The following is a 22076-nucleotide window of genomic DNA, read 5'->3' as shown; positions in this document are numbered from 1 at the left end:
TTAAGCAGAGAATAAAGCAGACAGAGTCCCTGTCTATTAGTTAGGGAATAGGCTAAGCCACTATAACAAACAGGTCCGAGCAAACAGTAATTTTTAAAAGAAGAGAGTTTATTTTCTCTTGTGTAATGGTCGAAACTGTGTGGCTGATCCAAGGGAGGAGGGAACCTCAGCTCTCCAAATTAGGCTGGGGCTTAGACTAGTGGAGCAGTTTTGCCTTCCTAGATACATGGCTTCCCTTTCTAGTCCATGTTTCTTTTTGCCATTTTCCAGAGAGCAAGAAGGGAGAAGAGGTAGTAGACAGCAAGCAGCTTCTCTTTTAAGGGACATGATCCAGTTCTACTCACATCTCACTGGTCACAGTGTTTGGGTTTTTTTTTTTTTAACTTTCTATTTTATATTGGAGTACAATTGATTAACAATGTTGTATTAGTTTCAGGTATACAGCACAGTGATTCAGTTATTCATATACATGTATCTATTCTTTTTCAAATTCTTTTCCCATTTAGTTTGTTACATAATATTGAGCAGAGTTCTCTATGCTCTACCGTAGGTCCTAAATATAGCAGTGTGTTCATGTCAATCCCAACCTCCCTAACTATCCCTCCCCCTGGTAACCCCAAGTTTGTTCTCTAAGTCTGTGAGTCTTTTTCGATATAGCCACGCCTAGCTGAAAGGGAGGCCAAGGAATGGTCATTCCTAACTGCATCATCAAATGCCTTGCTGACACTTGCGGGTGGAGGTTTAACAGAATGAAAACTGAGGATGTGGAGCATATATTCCAGAAGGGGATGACAACAATAGGCAAGTAAAGAGCAGTTTTAAAGGAATGGTGGGCATGAAAATCTCAGTCAACTGAATTCAGGGGAAGACAGGAGGATGTGGGATTAGAGAGAATGAGTATGGCTTTCTCCTTCAAGGAGAAAAGTGGGAGTGACTTGAATATATATTGAAGGTAAAGAACCAGTAGAAACAAGGAGGTTGAAGACACATGGAAGAGGAGAAAATCGATGGTGCTAGGTCCCAGGAGAAACAGCATATAAGGCCCCTTCTCTTTCTCTACGTCAGCTATAAGAAGGTAAAAATGGGAGTGAGTGAAGATGTGAGGGGAAGGAAAGAGAAAGTAGTAGGAGACCAGGAATTCCTAACTAACAGTTTTAATTTCCTTCTGAAGTAGGAAGCAAAGTCACCTCCTGAGTGTGAGGAGAGATGTTTCCCTCAGCTTTGCATGGTAGGAGTGGATAAGGAAGGGACTTGTATTGATCTGAGGTTGGGGATTTGGGGCCAGGGCCAAAACCACTGAGAAGATTGGCAAGATAGTGTTTGAAGTGATGAATCCTATGGTATCTGCCCTCAGTACTCAGCAACTTCCTAAGCCTCCACTTCTCCAACAGCAGGAGTGAAAAGGAGCCTTAGACCTCCACAGGCAATACTCTCCCCAAACTCATCCTCTTACCCAAACTATCTGCCTTGAAGATCATCAGGACTAAGCTCAGTATGCTGTTTATATCTATCACAAGCCCCAAACCACCCACCTTTAACTGTGAACAGACAAGCACAGATTGCTGGACACCTGAAGAAAGTTTCTATAAGATTTGTAACACCTGTAGCAGCACCATTCACTCAATTACAGGAGCCAGAAACCTAGAATCCTCTTTCTCCCTGACTCACTCAATCAGTCATCAAGCTCTGTTCATCCCAACGTCTAAATATTCCCCAGGCCACACACTTCTCTCCATCCCCACTCTCCATACCACTGGTAGTCTGGGTTACCATCATCTCTCATTTGGATACTTACCTTATCCCATAAAAATTGATTACACCATTCTCCTGGTTAAAAACCTTCTATTGACTGCACCAATGCCTTTAGGAAAAGTCCATTCAGACTCACTAACCTGATTTCCAAATGCCTCTCTAATACATCATCTTAATCTTACCCCACTTCCTCTGTTCACTCGTCCATACTCCACTGTTTCCGCACTGCTATATGCTCTTCCTCTGCTCTAGAAGGCTCTTCTCTTCCAAACCCCTCCGACCTGTTCGCTTTCCCAGCTAATCTCATCTTCATCCTTGTCTCAGCCTAGCAGTCAAGGAAGTGTTCCTGACCCACACACCCCAAACACTAAGGGGGCGCCCCTCCTGCGAAGCGCTGTTTTAGCCCTAACTAGGCAGCCCTCTAATTGCCTGTTTCCTGCCAGGACCATATCTTTTTTGCTCACTCCAGTGTCCCCAGCATTACAGCAAGTACACAATAGGCACTCGAGACGTGTTTGTGGAATGAGTAAATGAGTGAATAAATCGTGAACCAAATACCCTGGACCTTCTACTACACAGATGGCCCACAAATAAATTTTTAATGGAAATTTATTTTTTAATATTTATTTATTTATTTGGCTGTGAGGGTCTTAGTTGCTGCACAGGGCATCTTCGTTGGGGCGTGCAGGATCTTAGATGCCACACGCAGGATGTAGTTCCCTGACCGGAGTTCAACCCAGGCCCTCTACATTGGGAGCACAGAGTCTTAACCACTGGACCACCAGGGAAGTACCTTAGTGGAAATTTAAACCAATTAAATGAGCTAAAGCATCCAAATCCCTTAAAATTGATAACCCAGCTCTGACAGGAGTCCGGCTCCCCGTGACCAGGATCCCGTCTGGGGACTCAGGGGGCGGGACCTGAGGAGATGGACCAGGGCGCTTGGACAGCAGGCGGGGCCTGCGGGGCCTCTGGGGCCGTGGCCCCGCCCCAGGGCGGTGCGACTCCGCGGGCGGTGCGACTCGGCGGGCGAGCGAGGGGCGGGGCTCGTAGCGGGGAACTCCCCTTCCCAGGCCCAGGCAAGTCCGCGAGTCTGCGAGGCGTGGTGGTCGGGTAGTGGACCCTGGTCCTGTGGCCCTGGTTAGTGGCCGCGTCGTGCGGCCGCCATCTTGCCGGCGTGTGGACCACCCCCGTCGGGAGGGGCTGCGACTAGGCCGGAAGCGGCAGTACTAAAGCAGCGCCGCCTCCCAGGTCGGTGAGTGCGGGCCGGGCCGCGTCTCCGCTGTCGGGGCCGGGAGGCCCGAGTCGAGGGCTCGGGAGCGCCAGGACGGCCGCTAGGCGCCCGGGCAAGCCCAGTTGAAAAGCCCGGGCGGGTGCGGACCCGGGGTCCTCCTTGGAGCCGAGGCGCGGGGAGTCGCGTTCAGCGCTGCGGGATAACCGCGCCGGGCGTCAGGCCGGGCCTGAGAGCTGCGAGCGGCCCGCGCGCGCGGGGACCTCCTTCGGGGTGCTGGGTCCGCGCTGCAGCCTCCACCGCGGCCGGATTGTGTAGAATCGCGTCCTCCCCTTGGACGCGAAGCTGAGCCCGCTGTCTGGAGCGTGGGAGTCGCCCTTAGATTTCTGCATTACGCGGCAGAGCAGCCAGCCTTGCTCTAGTTGTACTCTAAATAAATACTTCTTAAAGGGCCTGTCACCCGCGTAGCTCTGTCCTCTGCATATACGAGTAATGAAAATTCCGTAAGAGGATAAAGCTTCTCACAGGAGCCACGAGCATTCCTAAATTACTTAGCAAATGACTGCCTTTGCAGCCTTTTGTTTCACTATGTTTTAAGGGAAATTTGGAGATATATAAAGCATCTCCTTGAAGATGGTGATGGTAGAAATTTATTGAAACTGCTACTGTTGTTATTTGTCATGGTAAGACAAGTAGAAAAGACAACAACATAAAAGGGTGATTGGATACCTTGTACACTTAGTATTATATAGATCTTCACTGTCCAGTAGCCACACAGGATTGAGATGTGCTGAAAGTATAAAATACATATTGGATTTTCAAGACTTGGTACCACAAAAAAAAAGAAAAGAAAAAAAGTAGATTTCTCATTAATAATTTTACATTGATTACATGTTGAAAGGATAATATTTTTGATATGTGAGGTTAAATAATATATATTGCTAAATTAGATTTATTTCTTTTTTTTTTTTCAATGTGGCCATTAGAAAATTTTAAGTTATATGGCTTACACTATGTTTCTGTTGGACAGGGCTGTTATAGATGTTCTGGTGAGGACCACAGAATCATCATCATGGCTTTCCTTTGCTCAGAAACCATTGATGGGAAGTGAGTGCTTGTTATACTTGAAGGTGAGCATCTAAATATAAGCTGTAATTATTGCAAATCCTACCCCTTCTACCCCCAATTTTTCAATGTCTCCAGCATTTGAAAACATTAATTTCCAGGGCTGTTTAAGGGAATCGTAGTGATACTGACGCATTTGTTGATGCATAGAACTCATTTAATTTGATTGTCACAACTCTGTGAGAAGGAGATAGGGTGGGTTCTATCTCCATTTTATAGTCTTGGAGTATTAAGGGGCTTGTTAGGGTCTAGCTAGTAGTGGCTGGAGGTCTTCTGACTCCAGGCTCACTTTTCTTTGCTCTCCACCATACTCCTAGTGGTGTTTGTTCAGGAGCCAGGATCCATCTATATTGTGTTGGATTGTAAAGAAATACAGTTGACTCTTGAGCAATACGGGTTTGAACTGCATGGGTCTGCTTATACGTGGATTTTTTTCAATGGTAAATACCACAGTACTACACAATCCACAGTTGGTTGAATCTGAGGATGCAGAACCACAGATAAGGAGAAACCACTTATACAGAGGGCCAACTATAAGTTACATGTGGACTGCGTTGGAGGGTCTGCGTCCTAACCCCTGAGTTGTTCAAGGGTCAGCTGTACATTTCTTAAGAGGGTGCTTATAGATGTACCGCTGTATTCAGGGCCAGCTTCATGGTGTGTGAGCTGTGCAGTCACACAAGACCCATCTTTAGAAGGCCTGGCACTTGGTTTAATGCTCTGCTGTCACAGTATTGAAATTCTTAATAAGTTTTGAAGAAGGGGGCCCTGCAAACGATATAGCTGATCCTTTCTCTATGCAATAATCTAGGATGGGAGTAGGGCAGTGTTGGAAAAGAATCAAAACATCTGGTCTTCTCTTTACTCCTATGTGAATTACGCAGGGTTTGCTAGCCTCTTTCTAACTCTCAAGTTCTGTGATTCTTTATGAGTTACTGTAGTCAGATTTTGTGGATGGTAATATAAATATGTGCATAATATCAGAAGAAATACGGATGATTCTTCATTGAGAGTCATGTAAATCAAATAGTTTTTAAAATTATAGTAACACTTTCTTTTTTTTTTTAAGATGGATTTTTCCATGTGGCATCCAGGTTTTTTTTTTTTACCATTTGTGTGAAGAGTACAGTTGTAGGAAGGAAGCCTATATAAAAAGTGTGCTTATTTTAGCATTTGTCTTTCAGTGAGGTAGGAAGATGGGCCAGATCTCAGGATACCTCCAGTTAAGAGGTTTCCTCTGTTTGCAAGGGCATGAGTATGAATAAAGCCTTACTTGGCAGTATCTGTTCCTTCTTTTTGTTGTCTTAGCTACTTCCTGTTACACAAGGTGCTTCTTTTCCTTCTCATTCTTAAATTTTTAAATTCTCTTTAAGACTGGACATAACTTCAGCACTAGAATGCAGGTTTTATTAGTGTATTAGTTCACTTGGGCTGCCATAACAAAATACCATAGACTGGATGGCTTAAACGACAGAAATTTATTTTCTCACAGTTCTGGAGGCTGGAAGTCTGAGATCAGGGTGCCAGTATGGTCCGGTTCTGGTGAGAGCTATCTTCCTAGCTTGCAGACAGCCTCCTTCTCACTGTGTACTCACATGGGGAGAGGGCTTTGGTATCTCTGTATTTTAAGGGCACCAGTTTTGTCAGATCAGGACTTCACCCTTATGACCTCATTTAACCTTAACCTTAATTACCTCCTTATAGACTCTATCTCCAAGATAGTCACGTGGAGTCATGATTAACACTTCAACATACGAATTTTGGGGGGTCACAGTTCATTCCATAGCAATCGGGGACCTTATTTGTCCCTGTTTACTACTGTGTTCCCAGCATTTAGAACAGTGTCTAGAACATAGAAGATGCCCCAAAATGCTTATAGAATAAACGAAAGTCAGTGTATTAGAAGTGATCCTCTCAGGGTTGCTCACTGTGGGCCCTGACCCATTATTGGAACCCGTTATGACAGTGGGCACTTTGCTCTTGGCTTGAGCCAGCCCCTACTGGAAAGGGCAATGGGCGTAAGCATGGGGAGATTAGTGAAATTTGGAGAAAGCAGTGTGAGAGGTGTCAGAGGGAGCATTTAACAAATGCATTCATTTAACAAGTAATTACTAAGTGTCTACTAAGTGCCCAGCACTGTGCTGGGTACTAGAGGTTCAAATGGAGAGCAAAAAGGATACTTTACCTGCTCTTAGGGAGTTTATAATCTAGTAGGAGAGATGGAGAGGGTGATTTATTTATTTTTTGTTTATTTTTTAAATTTTATTTATTTTATTTTTGGCTGTGTTGGGTCTTCATTGCCGCACACGGGCTTCCTCTAGTTGCGGCCAGCAGGGGCTACTCTTCTTTGTGGTGCATGGGCTTCTCATTGCGGTGGCTTCTCTTGTTGCGGAGCACGGGCTCTAGGCACGCGGGCTTCAGTAGTTGTGGCTCGCGGGCTCTAGAGCATAGGCTCAGTAGTTCTGGTGCATGGGCTTAGTTGCTCTGCAGTATGTGGGATCTTCCTGGACCAGGGATCGAACCCGTGTCCCCTACATTGCCAGGCAGATTCTTATCCACTGCACCACCAGGGAAGCCCGAGAGGGTGATTTAAAGGGAAGGAATGTCTTCCATTGAGAGTATATATCTAAGTAACCTGTTTTAGATTGGGGAGGGGATAGAGTGTGGTTGATGTCAAGGTTGAGCAGGTTTTAACATGGCCAAGAAGGGAGGGAAGAATGCTCCAACCGGAGGGAATGGCATTTGCAAAGGTGTGGTGATGGGGGGTGGAGGATTACATTCTAGGCAATGAAAAGGCCAGTATAGCTAGAACACAGTTAGCAGGGAGGAGAACAGGGTGCATTGAGGCAGGATCAGTAGATAGGCCAAAGCATTTAGGGTTTTGTAGGTTTTGTCGAAGAATGAGAACTCTATGCTAACAGCAGTTGGAAACCATGAGAGGGTTTTAAGCAGGAGTTGGATAACCTGGATAAGCTTGTATTTTAAAAAGATCACTTTGATTTCATAAAGGCCAGAGTGGGAAGGTGAATATAAGAACTGCTGAACCAGCACCACAGGCCAGACATGTTGTCTACCTTAATTTTTTATGGAGTCAGTCTGCAGAGCTGTGAGACTCTGCAGCCTGAGTGGAAGAAAGAAGACAGTTGAGCTAGTCGGGGAAGGCAAAAGTGGCAAGGAAATGAAGAAATTGAGGGTGCTAGTAAGAATATAATTGAAATGATTGATCTTGGGCTTCAGAACTATTAAGGAAGGAAATAAGGCAGTATGAGAATTCTTAGAGGCTTTTCCCAGTCATCTAAATTTTACGAGTCTATTGAAATTCTAGACTAATAATTCCTGACTGAAACTTTTACAAGATCAAAATATATGTTTGAGCTGAATTTATTTAGAATATCTTTCTTAGGAGTCTGCGCCAGGCTCTGCACCTGGTACAGGGTATAGAGAGATGAATGAACCATAACTTCACTCTTTAAGAACTGACAACATGGGTGTACAGATTCCAGTTGCCATGAAGATTATGAGTATCTTTGTTCATTTTTAATCCAGACTGTTACCTCTAGCCAGACTTGCTTAAAAACAGAAATTTACATTTTTGTAAGTAGCTTTTATTATTAATCTATCATTTTTAGCATAACTATTTTTAGTGCTTATGTGCTTAAATTACTACTAGAATATTTATCTTTTCAAAATTCCTGTTTCAAATACCTATTCGAAGTTTACAGAATTGAAAACTGAAAGAGCCTCTAATGCTCACTTAATTCAGTTTCCCAAAGTGCAGTGTGTCCTACTGGTCATAAACAGGATGATTTTAGGTAACACAGTCAAGCATTTTTAATAGTTATATATTTATTTAAGTATGTTAGAAAAAAATATATTTAGCATATTGTACCCATGACTCATGGACCTTATGATGAAATTAAAATTGATTTTCAGATTTTAAAAATGAGTCAGTTTAAATAAAAATATTAAATAACGGCACAGGTGGTACATGAATAACTAAAATTTGGGAAACACTAGTCTAAACCAGTTCTTACGTTGTACAGATAAGGACCCCCAAACACAAAGGCCTTCTTGAGGTATACAGCTAGTATATGTCAGAGCTAGGACTCCAACTCAACTCCGCTCAATACATTCCTGCTTTTTATCGTTAAAATTTGAGGAAGAAACTAGTGGCTTTGTACTTTAAATCTGCATTGTTCATTATGGTGTCCTCATGTGGCTATTTATATTAAAATTAATTAAAATTAAATAAAATTTAAAATTTGCACTGCCACATTTCTAGTGCTCAGTAGCCACATGTGGCTAGTAGCTACCATTATTGGACAGTACAAATACAGAACATTTCTATCATTGCAGAAGGTTCTGTTGGATAGTGCTGCTTTAAACTTGTTGCTTAGGTACGTGATTCATAACCCTTTAAAGTTTTATCCCCTTCAAATGGATGATACTTATTAATTTGTTCACCACACTGAAGTTATTTCAACCCTGAGGTTAAATTGAAGGTACTAGTTATAGTGCAGTTCAGATAATTGATCATGGGAAATAAAACCAGAATGGAGTTCTCAGATTCCTACCAGCTCATCTTATTGGAGGAAGTTCTTCTTTTCCCCTTTTATTAATAAATATTGTCTTGAATTCATAGCAGTTAGAAGAAATATAAATATATTGAAAAACAGAGTACCTGTGTAGAAAATTTCCTGACTTTCTGAATAGTTGATTCAGCTTAGAATTGTATTTTGTTAACATTTTAAAACTTTTTATTTTTAAGCAGATTTTCAGTGAATGGACCTAACTGCACTCTTTGAGATCATCAGTAAGCATGAGTGGTACCAAACCTGATATATTGTGGGCACCACACCAGGTTGATAGATTTGTTGTATGTGACTCAGAACTTAGCCTTTATCACGTGGAATCTACTGTGAATTCAGAATTCAAAGCTGGATCTCTACGTTTATCTGAAGACTCTGCAGCTACATTACTCTCAATAAATTCAGAAACACCCTATATGAAATGTGTTGCCTGGTATCTCAATTATGATCCTGAATGTCTCCTAGCAGTTGGACAAGCAAATGGTCGAGTTGTACTTACAAGTCTTGGTCAAGATCATAACTCAAAGTTCAAAGATTTGATAGGAAAAGAGTTTGTTCCAAAACATGCACGACAATGCAATACTCTTGCATGGAATCCATTGGATAGTAACTGGCTTGCTGCTGGTCTAGATAAACATAGAGCTGACTTTTCAGTGCTGATTTGGGACATCTGCAGCAAATACACGCCTGATATAGTTCCCATGGAGAAAGTAAGACTTTCGGCAGGCGAAGCTGAAACAACATTATTAGTAACAAAACCACTTTATGAATTAGGACAGAATGATGCTTGTCTCTCTCTTTGTTGGCTTCCACGAGACCAGAAACTTCTCCTTGCTGGTATGCATCGTAACCTAGCCATTTTTGATCTTCGGAATACAAGCCAAAAGATGTTTGTGAATACAAAAGCTGTTCAGGGCGTGACAGTAGACCCATACTTCCATGATCGTGTTGCTTCCTTTTATGAAGGTCAGGTTGCAATATGGGATCTTAGGAAATTTGAGAAGCCAGTTTTGACTTTGACTGAGCAACCAAAGCCCTTAACAAAAGTAGCATGGTGTCCAACTAGGACTGGTCTGCTTGCCACTTTAACAAGGGATAGTAATATTATTAGATTATATGATATGCAGCACACACCCACTCCCATTGGAGATGAAACTGAACCCACAATAATTGAAAGAAGTGTGCAACCCTGTGACAATTACATTGCCTCCTTTGCTTGGCATCCAACAAGTCAAAATCGAATGATAGTTGTAACTCCCAACCGAACGATGTCTGACTTCACTGTTTTTGAAAGGATCTCTCTTGCCTGGAGCCCAATTACATCTTTAATGTGGGCTTGTGGTCGTCATTTGTATGAATGTGCGGAAGAAGAAAATGATAATTCTTTAGAAAAAGATATAGCAACGAAGATGCGCCTTCGGGCTTTATCGAGGTACGGACTTGATACAGAACAGGTGTGGAGAAACCATATTTTAGCAGGAAATGAAGATCCACAGCTCAAGTCACTCTGGTATACTCTGCACTATATCCTTTGCATTGTGAGTTTTGTAAGGTGAATTTGGTAGAAATGTTCTTGAAATTTGCCGGAAGGTCAGTCTGTAAATATCGTGCTGAATGTTTTATGTGCAAATGCAAGTTTCTTAATACTAAAATTCCATAGTAAAATTGTTTAAAACTGTTGAAATACTGCTTTGCAGATTGTGTAGGAGGGAGAAAAATATATCTCTACAATAGAGTAGAACCAACCACCTTCTTGCACTGATGCCTATTATGAATTGGCTCCAAATCAAAATAAATTTAGCTTTGAAATGTTTTATTATGCATCATTACTAGTATTTCCTATGCATTTAAATACTTATGAAGCAGTATACAGAAGATATGGATCAGAAATCTCCAGGCAACAAAGGATCATTGGTTTATTCAGGAATTAAATCAATTGTAAAATCATCTTTGGGTAAGAAAATTCTGTTTTATTTTCTGCAATATGTTTATAATTTTTGTACTCTTGTTTTTCCCACAAATTTAGTTATCTCAGGATAGTGTACATAAATATTCTTTTTTTGTTGTGTTTTTTTTTTTTTTTTTAAACATCATTTCTCTTTTTTTTTTTTTTTTTTTTTTTTTATAAATTTATTTATTTATTTATTTATGGCTGTGTTGGGTCTTTGTTTCTGCGCAAGGGCTCTTTCTAGTTGCGGCAAGCGGGGGCCACTCTTCATCGCGGTGCGCGGGCCTCTCACTGTCGCGGCCTCTCCCATTGCGGAGCACAAGCTCCAGACGCGCAGGCTCAGTAGTCGTGGCTCACGGGCCTAGCCGCTCTGCGGCATGTGGGATCTTCCCAGACCAGGGCTCGAACCCGTGTCCCCTGCATTGGCAGGCAGATTCTCAACCACTGCGCCACCAGGGAAGCCCCTGTTGTGTTTTTTTGACTAGATATTTTTAGTGAATTGTTGCGTTAAATGCATAATTGTTCTTATATTTAAAATTCTTTTTGGAAAGAGTCTTGGTTCTTTGAAGTAATTGACTTTCCAAATTTATTCATTAATTTATTCACTATTATTGGTTTTGAAGACCCACTTTGAAAGGTATTACGTTAGAGGATTTATAGGATCCTGGTTGTTAGTTCAGATTTTATCACAGTATTTGCTTTTATAAAAACTAAATTAAAAAATTTCCAACTGAAGGAGACCCCTTTTTATTTTGCTGCCTAAACCCTCTCACTTAGCTACCCAGTGGTAAGTACTGTATAACTATGACATGAGGTATGGCCTTACCTGAGGTGTCTTACCTGAAATAGTCTTTTTTTTTTTTAATTGCCGTAGATTCCGTTTCCATTTTTCCTTTCTTTTTTTTTAAAATTAATTTTTATTGGAATATAGGTGCTTTACAATATTGTGTTAACTTTCTGCTGTACAGCAAAGTGAATCAGTTATACATATACATATATCCACTCTTTTTTAGATTTCCTTCCCATTTAGGTCACCACAGAGCACTGATTAGAGTTCACTGTGCTCTACAGTTAGTTATCTATTTTATATATAGTAGTGTATATATGTCAATCCCAACTCCCAATTCATACACCACCCGCCCCCCCCGCCCCCCGCTTACCCCCTTGGTAACTATAAGCTTGTTTTCTACATCTGTGACTCTATTTCTCCTTTGCAAATAAGTTCATTTTTCTAGATTCCATGTATAAGCGATATTATATGATATTTGTCTTTCTCTTTCTGACTTCACTCTGTATGACAATCTCTGGGTCCATCCATGTCGCTGCAAATGGCATTATTTTGTTCCTTTTTATGGCTGAGTAATATTCCATTGTATTGATATATATATGTACCATATCTTCTTTATCCATTCCTCTGTTGATTGACATTTAGGTTGCTTCCATGTCCTGGGTATTGTAAATAGTGCTGCAGTGAACATTGCGGTGCATGCATCCTTTCGAATTATGGTTTTCTCTGGATATATGGCCAGGAGTGGGATTGGTGGATCATATGGTAGCTCTATTTTTAGTTTTTTAAAGAACATCCATACTGTTCTCCATAGTGGCTGTATCAATTTGCATTCCCACCAACAGTGTGGAGGGGTTCCCTTTTCTCCACACCCTCTCCATCATTTATGGTTTGTAGATTTTTGATGATGGTCATTCTGACTGGTGTGAGGTGATACCTCACTGTAGTTTTGATTTGCATTTCTCTAATAATTAGTGATGTTGAGCAGCTTTTCATGTGTTTTTTGGCCATCTGTATGTGAAGTAGTCTTTGATGATTGAATGATGCATGAATTAATGTAGGATTGAAATTAATAAATTATTTAAGAGTAAGATAAAGATGACAGAAGAGCCAAACTTACTGTTTTTTCACTGACTTCTTTAAACAGTTGTTCTTATTGTCTTTATTGGAATTGAATTGTGGGTTATATTATAGTTATCTTCCCAACCTAGGATTTGGTATCTAGTTTTTGATAGCAGTCAAATTTGGGCCCAACTCAAGCTGCTAGAAAAGCAGTTTACATTATTTAGTCAAAGAGTGGCAGTAGAAGTAATAAATCTTTTTTTTAATAGGACTTTCATAAATACTCTACAAAAAAATACAAAATAAAATGCTGTTTTTTAATAAGAGTACATTAAACATTTCAATTAAATGGTTATATTATTTTTAAAGGACTTTTAAATTACTTTGGTTCACGTTGAAGATTCAGTAGACTACTTATATCATCTATTTCATTTTGGTGTTCTCTCATTAGCTCTTGACCCAAAAAAGTAAGTTTTATTATAAATGATAAAATGAAAGAGTTTAATTAGAGACTTCCATTTTTATTAATAAAAGTAAAAGGACAGTTATGTATTACCCGCATAAATAGTATTTACAGCTATATAGTAGGTCAGACCACATTGCATTCTCAGTATTCTGAGGTTTATTGTTTCTGCTGTACTTTTTTTTTTTTTTAATCCCCCCCACCTGCCACTTTCCCCCCTTGGTGTCTGTACGTTTCTTCTCTACATCTGTGTCTCTGTTTCTGCCTTGCAAACCAGTTCATCTGTACCATTTTTCTAGATTCCCCATATATGCATTAATATACGATATTTGTTTTTCTCTTTCTGACTTACTTCACTCGTATCACAGTATCTAGGTCCATCCACATCTCTACAAATGACCCAATTTCCTTCCTTTTTATGGCTGAGTAATATTCCATTGTATGTATGTACCACATCTTCTTTATCCATTCGTCTGCCAGTGGGCATTTAGGTTGCTTCCATGACCTGGCTATTGTAAATAGTGTTGCAATAAACACTGGGGTGCATGTGTCTTTTTGAATTATGGTTTTCTCTGGGTATATGCCCAGTAGTGGGATTGCTGGGTCATATGGTAATTCTATTTTTAGTTTTTTGAGGAACCTCCATACTGTTCTCCATAGTGGCTGTATCAATTTACATTCCCACCAACAGTGCAAGAGGGTTCCCTTTTCTCACACCCTCTCCAGCATTTGTTGTTTGTAGATTTTCTGATGGTGCCCATTCTAACTGGTGTGAGATGATACCTCATTGTAGTTTTGATTTGCATTTCTCTAATAATTAGTGATGTTGAGCATCTTTTCATGTGCCTCTTGGCCATCTGTATGTCATCTTTGGAGAAATGTCTCCTGCCCATTTAGGTCTTCTTCCCATCTTTTGATTGGGTTGTTTGTTTTTTTAATATTGAGCTGCATGAGCTGTTTATATATTTTGGAGTTTAATCCTTTGTCCATTGATTTGTTTGCAAATATTTTCTCCCATTCTGAGGGTTGTCTCTTCATCTTGTTTATGGTTTCCTTTGCTGTGCAAAAGCTTTTAAGTTTCATTAGGTCCCATTTGTTTATTTTTGTTTTTATTTCCATTACTCTAGGAGGTGGGTCAAAAATCTTGATGTGATTTATGTCAAAGAGTGTTCTTCCTATGTTTTCCTCTAAGAGTCTTATAGTGTCTGGTATTACATTTAGGTCTTTAATCCATTTTGAGTTTATTTTTGTATATGGTGTTAGGGAGTGTTCTAATTTCATTCTTTTACATATGGCTGTCCAGTTTTCCCAGCACCACTTATTGAAGAGACTGTCTTTTCTCCACTGTATATCCTTGCTTCCTTTGTCATAGATTAGTTGACCATAGGTACGTGGGTTTATCTCTGGAATTTCTATCCTGTTCCATGGATCTATATTTCTATTTTTGTGCCAGTACCATATTGTCTTGATTACTGTAACTTTGTAGTAGAGTCTGAACTCAGGGAGTCTGATTCCTCAGCTCTGTTTTTTTTTTTCTCAAGGTTGCTTTGGCTATTCAGGGGTCTTTTGTGTCTCCATACAAATTTTAAGATTTCTTGTTCTAGTTCTGTAAAAAATGCCATTGGTAATTTGATAGGGATTGCATTGAATCTGTAGATTGCTTTGGGTAGTGTAGTCATTTTCACAATATTGATTCTTCCCATCCAAGAACGGGGTATATCTCTCCATCTGTTTGTGTCATCTTTGATTTCTTTCATCAGTGCCTTATAGTTTTCTGAGTGCAGATCTTTTACCTCCTTAGGTAGGTTTATTCCTAGGTATTTTATTCTTTTTGTTGCAATGGTGAATGGGTTTGTTTCCTTAATTTCTCTTTCTGAGTTTTTGTTGTTAGTGTATAGGAATGCAAGTGATTTCTGTGTATTAATTTTGTATCCTGCAACTTTACCAGATTCATTGATTAGCTCTAGTAGTCTTCTGGTAGCATCTTTAGGATTATCTGTGTATAGTATCATGTCATCTGGAAACAGTGACAGTTTTACTTCTTTTCCAATTTGGATTCCTTTTATTTCTTTCTCTTCTCTGATTGCCATGGCTAGGACTTCCAAAACTTTGTTGAATAATAGTGGCGAGAGTGGACATCCTTGTCTTGTTCCTGATCTTAGAGGAAATGCTTTCAGTTTTTCACCATTGAGAATGATGTTTGCTGTGGGTTTGTCATATATGGCCTTTATTATGTTGAGGTAAGTTCCCTCTATGCCCACTTTCTGGAGGGTTTTTAATCATGAATCAGTGTTGAATTTTGTCAAAAGGTTTTTTTGCATCTATTGAGATGATCATATGGTTTTTCTTCTTCAATTTGTTAATATGGTGTATCACACTGATTGATTTGCATATATTGAAGAATCCCTGGGATAAATCCCACTTGATCATGGTGTATGATCCTTTTAATGTGTTTTTGGATTCTGTTTGCTAGTATTTTGTTGAGGATTTTTGCATCTATATTCATCAGTGATATTGGTCTGTAATTTTCTTTTTTTGTAGTATCTTTGTCTGGTTTTGGTATCAGGATGATGGTGGCTTCGTAGAATGAATTTGGGAGTGTTCCTTCTTCTGCAATTTTTTGGAAGAGTTTGAGAAGGATGGGTATTAGCTCTTCTTTAAATGTTTGATAGAATTCACTTGTGAAGCCATCTGGTCCTGGACTTTTGTTTGTTGGAAGATTTTTTTTTAAATTTTAATGCACATACTTTTATAATTCTTTATTTATTTATTTTATTTTTGGCTGTGTTGGGCCTTCGTTTCTGTACGAGGGCTTTCTCCAGTTGCGGCAAGCGGGGGCCACTCTTCATCGCGGTGTGCGGGCCTCTCACTATTGCGCCCTCTCCTGTTGCGGAGCACAGGCTCCAGACGCACAGGCTCAGTAGTTGTGGCTCACGGGCCCAGTTGCTCCGCGGCATGTGGGATCTTCCCAGACCAGGGCTCAAACCCGTGTCCCCTTCATTGGCAGGCAGACTCTCAACCACTGCGCCACCAGGGAAGCCCTGTTGGAAGATTCTTAATCACAGTTTCAATTTCAGTGCTTGTGATTGGTCTGTTCATATTTTCTATTTCTTCCTGCTTCAGTCTTAGAAGGTTAAACCTTTCTAAGAATTTGTCCATTTCTTCCAGGTTGTCCATTTTATTGGCATAGAGTTGCTTGTAGTAGTCTCTTAGGATGCTTTGTATTTCTGTGGTGTCCGTTGTAACTTCTCCTTTTTCATTTCTAATTTTATTGATTTGAGAGTCCTCTCCCTCTTTTTCTTGATGAGTCTGGCTAAAGGTTTATCAATTTTGTTTATCTTCTCAAAGAACCAGCTTTTAGTTTTATTGATCTTTGCTATTGTTTTCTTTGTTTCTGTTTCATTTATTTCTGCTCTGATCGTTATGATTTCTTTCCTTCTACTAACTTTGGCTTTTATTTGTTCTTTCTCTAGTTCCTTTAGGTGTAAGGTTGGATTGTTTATTTGAGATTTTTCTTGTTTCTTGAGGTAGGATTGTATTGCTATAAACTTCCCTCTTAGAACTGCTTTTGCTGCATCCCATAGGTTTTGGTTCATCGTGTTTTCGTTGTCATTTGTCTCTAGGTATTTTCTGATTTCCTCTATGGTTTCTTCAGTGATCTGTTGGTTATTTAGTAACGTATTGTTTAGCCTCTGTGTGTTTGTGTTTTTTACGTTTTTTTCCCTGTAATTTATTTCTAATCTCATAGCGTTGTAGTAAGAAAAGATGCTTGATATGATTTTAATTTTCTTAAATTTACTGAGGCTTGCTTTGTTACCCAAGATGTGATCTATCCTGGAGAATGTTCCGTGTGCACTTGAGAAGAAAGTGTAATCTGCTGTTTTCAGATGGAATGTCCTATAAATATCAATTAAATCTATCTGGTCTGTTGTGTCATTTAAAGCTTGTGTTTCCTTATTAATTTTCTGTATGGATGCTCTGTCCATTGGTGTAAGTGTGGTGTTAAAGTCCACCACTATTATTGTGTTACTGTCGATTTCCTCTTTTATAGCTGTTAATAATTGCCTTTTGTGTTGAGGTGCTCCTATGTTGGATGCATATATATTTATAATTGTTATATCTTCTTGGATTGATCCATTGATCATTATGTAGTGTCCCTCCTTGCCTCTTGTAACATTCTGTATTTTAAAATCTATTTTATGTGATATGAGTATTGCTACTCCAGCTTTCTTTTGATTTCCAATTGCATGGAATATCTTTTTCCATCCCCTCACTTTCAGTCTGTATGTGTCCCTAGGTCTGAAATGGGTCTCTTGTCGGTAGCATATAGACAGGTCTTGTTTTTGTATCCATTCAGCAAGCCTGTGTCATTTGGTTGGAGCATTTAATCCTTTCACATTTAAGGTAATTTTCGATATGTGTGTTCCTATTACCATTTTCTTAATTGTTTTCAGTTTGTTTTTGTAGGTCCTTTTCTTCTCTTGTGTTTCCCACTTAGAGAAGTTCCTTTAGCATCTGCTGTAGAGCTGGTTTGGTGGTGCTGAATTCTCTTAGCTTTTGCTTGTCTGTAAAGCTTTGATTTCTCCATCAAATCTGAATGAGATCCTTGCTGGGTAGAGTAATCTTGGTTGTAGGTTCTTCTTTTTCATCACTTTAAATATATTGTGCCACTCCCTTCTGGCTCGTAGAGTTTCTACTGAGAAATCAGCTGTTAACTTTATGGGAGTTCCCTTGTATGTCATTTGTCGGTTTTCCCTTGTTGTTTTTAATAATTTTTCTTTGTCTTTAATTTTTGTTGTTTGATTACTATGTGTCTTGGAGTGTTTCTCCTTGGGTTTATCCTGCCTGGGACTCTCTGCACTTCCTCGGCTTGGGTGCCTATTTCCTTTTCCATGTTCGGGAAGTTTTCCACTACTATCTCTTCAGATATTTTCTTGGGTCCTTTCTCTCTCTTGTCTCCTTCTGGGACCCCTATAATGCAAATGTTGGTGCATTTAATGTTGTCCCAGAGGTCTCTTAGGCTGTCTTCATTTGTTTTCTTTCTTTTTTCTTTGTTCTGTTCCACGGCAGTAATTTCCACCATTCTGTCTTCCAGTTCAGTTGTCTGTTCTTTTGCTTCAGTTATTCTGCTATTGATTCCTTCTAGTGTATTTTTCATTTCACTTATTATATTGTTCATCTTTGTTTGTTCTTTAAACATTTCTTGCATCTTCTCGATGTTTGCCTCCATTCTTTTTCCGAGGTCCTGGATTATCTTCACTATCATTATTCTGAATTCTTTTTCTGGAAGCTTGCCTATCTCCAGTTCATTTAGTTGTTTTTCTGGGGTTTTATCGTGTTCCTTTATCTGGTACATAGTCCTCTGCCTTTTCATTTTGTCTGTCTTTCTGTGAATATGGTTTTCATTCCACAGGCTGAAGGATTGTAGTTCTTCTTGCTTCTTCTGTCTGCCCTCTGGTGGATGAGGCTATCTAAGAGGCTTGTGCAGGCTTCCTGATGGGAGGGACTGGTCTAGCTGTACTTCGATATATTTCAGGGAAAAGCCAATACACTGCCTCTGAGGGTAAGCAAGGGGGGAAAATGGAATATGTTTATATGTTTCTGGTGCAGTAGAGACAAACTGAGTATCCTGTCTTGAGTCAGGAGTAGTCTTTACCCAAACTAAAAAAGACTACTGTTGGAAAGATTATCTCATTGATAGACTTTTGGCTTTTTGTTTGGTTTGGTTTAGATATTTTGTTTCTGCAACCCAAAAAGTAAAAAGTAGAGAAATGACTGTCAAAGATGGCAGTCCTAAGTTCCAGTCTTTTCTCTGGCCATACTTCTTTTCTAATTGTATCTCTAATAATTCAACACATAGTAAGTCGACACATTGAGCCATCTTGCCCACCATTACCTAATGCACGAGTTTACTAGAGCTAAATTTTAACTTTGGTGACAGATAATATATAGTGAGTGCTTACTATGAATTCGACATCATACTAGTTGCTTTCTCCATGTTACTTTAATTCTTACAACTGTAATATGAGGTAAATTTATTCATCCATTCGGCAGGTATTTATTACTTGCTCACTATATGCCAAGAATTCTCCTAGGAACTGGAGACATAACTGTAAACAAGATAGCTAAGTCTCTTCACTCATGGAGACTATACAAGATAGATATCGTTCCTGCTCTTGGGGGGTTTACATTCTACAGTTGACCCTTGAACAAGGAGAGGGGGTAGTTAGGGTTGCTGATCCCTTTTATGCCACTCAAAAATCTGCATACTTCTATTTCTGCCTGAAAAACAAAGAAATTGATAAATGACTCATTCAAGGACAGGAAGCTGAGACAGTTTGGTAGAATCAGGACTCAAACCCTCGTTCTTTTGTTTCCACATATTGTGATCTTTAATCGAACACTAACTTTTCCCCACATTTAGAGATCTCTGAAATGAAAACACAGGTACTATCTTTATTGAAAACTGTGTATAAGTGGACCCATGCAGTTCAAACCCATGTTGTTCAAGGGTCAAGTATACTTCAGAATATGGACGAGTAAATAGTTATAATATGAGGAAGAACAGACAGTTATGTATAGAAGAATTCATAATCCGGTTTTAGGAATTAGTGATGGTTTCCTGCGAGAGGTAAAGGCAAAGACAGGGTTCAGACAGGGAGCAGCATATGCAGTGATCCCAGAGGAGAGGGAGCATAGCACATTCAGTGTTGCAGGAACAGAGCGTGAGAGAGGACGCGAAGAGAGAATTGAGGCAGTGGGGTAACCAGGACTTAGAAATCATGGTAAGGGTTTAGGGAAATTTGTGTTTTAGAGCTGTCATTCTGTGTGTGGAATGGATTGGAGAGGATCAAGATTGATAGCAGGGACCTCAGAAGCCACAGTTATCAGGCAAGATATGATGGTGTTCTTACGAAAGTAAGTGGCAGAAGAGCTAGAGGAATGTGGATAGAGAGTGGGACCGAATTTAATTAATCGGATACAGGGGATGGAAGGGAAGGAAAAATGAAAGCATGCTAAGGCAACTGGGATAATACTAATAGCAGTTAATTAGATAGGCATAACATAGGAAGAATGCATTTGAAAATAAGAAAAGAGTTTATTTTGGGATAAATTTGATATAGCTAGATAGAGATGTCCAATGGGCAAGAAATGTAGGTTGAAGAAAGAGGTCATCCATTTTAATTAATTCTTTCAAGAAATTTGACTGTATGAAGGAGGATAAAAAGATATACAGTGATAGCAGCAGGTGAATCTGGAGTCATGGGAGGGCTTTTGTGTTGTTTATGTTTTTAACATGGAATTGATTAAAGCGTGTTCAAATGCTGATGAGAGGAAACCCTTAGAAAGAGGTTGGAAGATGCAGAGTAAAGAGGCTGAAAAGCAGAATTCCTAGGAATGGGATCCAAAGCACAGGTGAAAGATTGGCTTTAGACACAGGAGGATGTACACCTACTCCACAGTAGGGAAAGGGGAAAGGTATGCAGGTTGTTTAATGTTCAGTGATCAGAGGCTGGCAGGTTTTCCACTTGATGGCTCCTACTTTCTCAACATAGTAGGTTTGCTTGTTGAGAAGAGCAGGGAGGCTGTGGAGAGGCGATACAGAGAAGTGGAGAGAGAGTTGTCTTGAGAAGTGGGAGGACTGTGGGGCAATGTTGCTTTAGCAGAAGAAAGAATAAAGGACAGTGGGCCAAGAGAGTTAAGAATACTGGCAAGAGAATGATTCATTTGTTGGTCCTTGGGATCTAACTTGGATAGGGAGGAAAATGACAGAACACTAATAGGTAAAGATATGAGTGGTCAAGAGATTGTGAGGTTGAGATTGTGAGCTGGAAGGCTATGAGGTTGTGGTTAGAAAGTGGCTCTTTTGGAGAAGGAATAATTTGGAGTGTGTCCGTGATAGGAGTGGGTAGAATCTTGGAGGTGTAAGCCAGTGGAGATAAGGAAGCAAAGGAACAGAGAGGCTAGTTTTAGCGAAGGGCCAAGTGTTGAAATCAATCAGGAAGAAGAGAATGCATGCTCTGAGGGAATGCCTTGTATGTCCTGTGGAGCAGGGTCACAGGGTTGTCAGTAGGTATAATTCCTTCCTTTTAAGATGGCAGAAAATTATATAATGTTGGTCAGCTTTCCATCCAACATGATGAAAATATTTTTCATACTTAAATGGTAAACTGATCTAGAAAGCATGTCTGTTAAGAAGAATTACTTTAACGGGCAGAATTGCTGGGATTTAGGTTTTTAAGAACAAAAATGTTCTTATAAACACTGGATAAACTTACTGCTTTGTTATTATGTAGGTGTAAAAGTGCAACAAACTTATATCTACAAATAGCATAGTGTTTGCTTGATGTAGTATTTGAAATAAAAAAAACTTTTTGATGTTTTTTAATGTTTAAGTGAACTTGTTTCACTTGTTTCCCTCACAACCATCATAAAACATTGATTTTATTATTTATATATAGGGTAGTCTCAAATTTGGGGATACAATCTTGTCACTTTAGTATTGCATAATGTGTATAAATAGATTTAAATTAATCATATATTTTAAAATTCATGCATACTAAAAATCATGATATGACTATGTACTTAAAAACCTAGAATAATATCACATTGCTTATTTGATAACCCGAATTTCCTGTAGCATAGTTATTAAGCAGTGGGAAGGCCTCTGAGCAGCCAAAATAATGTGGCACAATATCCATGCACTTACAGGATACTTTTCCACCTCCTAGCAGTGAACTCTTTGGATTCATACACATTGATCTCTATTCCATGACACAATTTCTAGAAAATAAAAACTCTAAGAAACTAGAAATTATTAAGCTGTGAGGAATTGTTTAACAAACAAATTGCTTTTTGTTCACCTGCTTAAAATTGTTATTTTTACCATTAATTAAATAATATCATCAGCACTGAATCCAAAATTTATACGGGAGATAAGAAAGTATATACCTTATAGTACATCTGCAGCTTGTTCTACATGAAATTTAATGACTACATACTATTTAAACAGTTTAAGTTTGTTATTCAGAATAAAAAGTCTTCTTTAATTTTTAACATAAGTGTTTTATTAACTTTATCATTTAATTCTAAGTTTTCTCAGAGTTCTTGAAATCTCA

The 22076-nt window shown here is 39.4% G+C and overlaps 1 protein-coding gene across 8 annotated transcripts in view; it reads left to right on the top strand.

Moving 5' to 3' along the window:
• The first annotated feature begins 2269 nt into the window (after positions 1 to 2269).
• MIOS (meiosis regulator for oocyte development) overlaps positions 2270 to 22076 on the top strand; it is a 40987-nt gene continuing 21180 nt past the window's right edge. The window contains exons 1-4 of one of the 8 annotated variants that reach the window (XM_082471790.1): positions 2270 to 3003; positions 4014 to 4113; positions 8880 to 10221; positions 10553 to 10651. In XM_082471790.1, coding sequence (XP_082327916.1) covers positions 8928 to 10221; positions 10553 to 10651 — 1393 coding nt within the window. In that variant the 5' untranslated portion in view covers positions 2270 to 3003; positions 4014 to 4113; positions 8880 to 8927. Of the gene's footprint in view, positions 3008 to 3140; positions 3667 to 4013; positions 4114 to 8876; positions 10222 to 10552; positions 10652 to 22076 lie in introns of those variants that run through there. The other 7 variants (XM_082471789.1, XM_082471785.1, XM_082471787.1 and 4 more) reach the window with 7 other exon arrangements.

Source organism: Balaenoptera physalus, assembly GCF_965194825.1.
Source record: "Balaenoptera physalus genome assembly, chromosome: 8".
NCBI lineage: Eukaryota > Metazoa > Chordata > Mammalia > Artiodactyla > Balaenopteridae > Balaenoptera > Balaenoptera physalus.
Note: the sequence above shows the minus strand (reverse complement) of the source record. Positions and strands in the feature narration are given on the sequence as shown.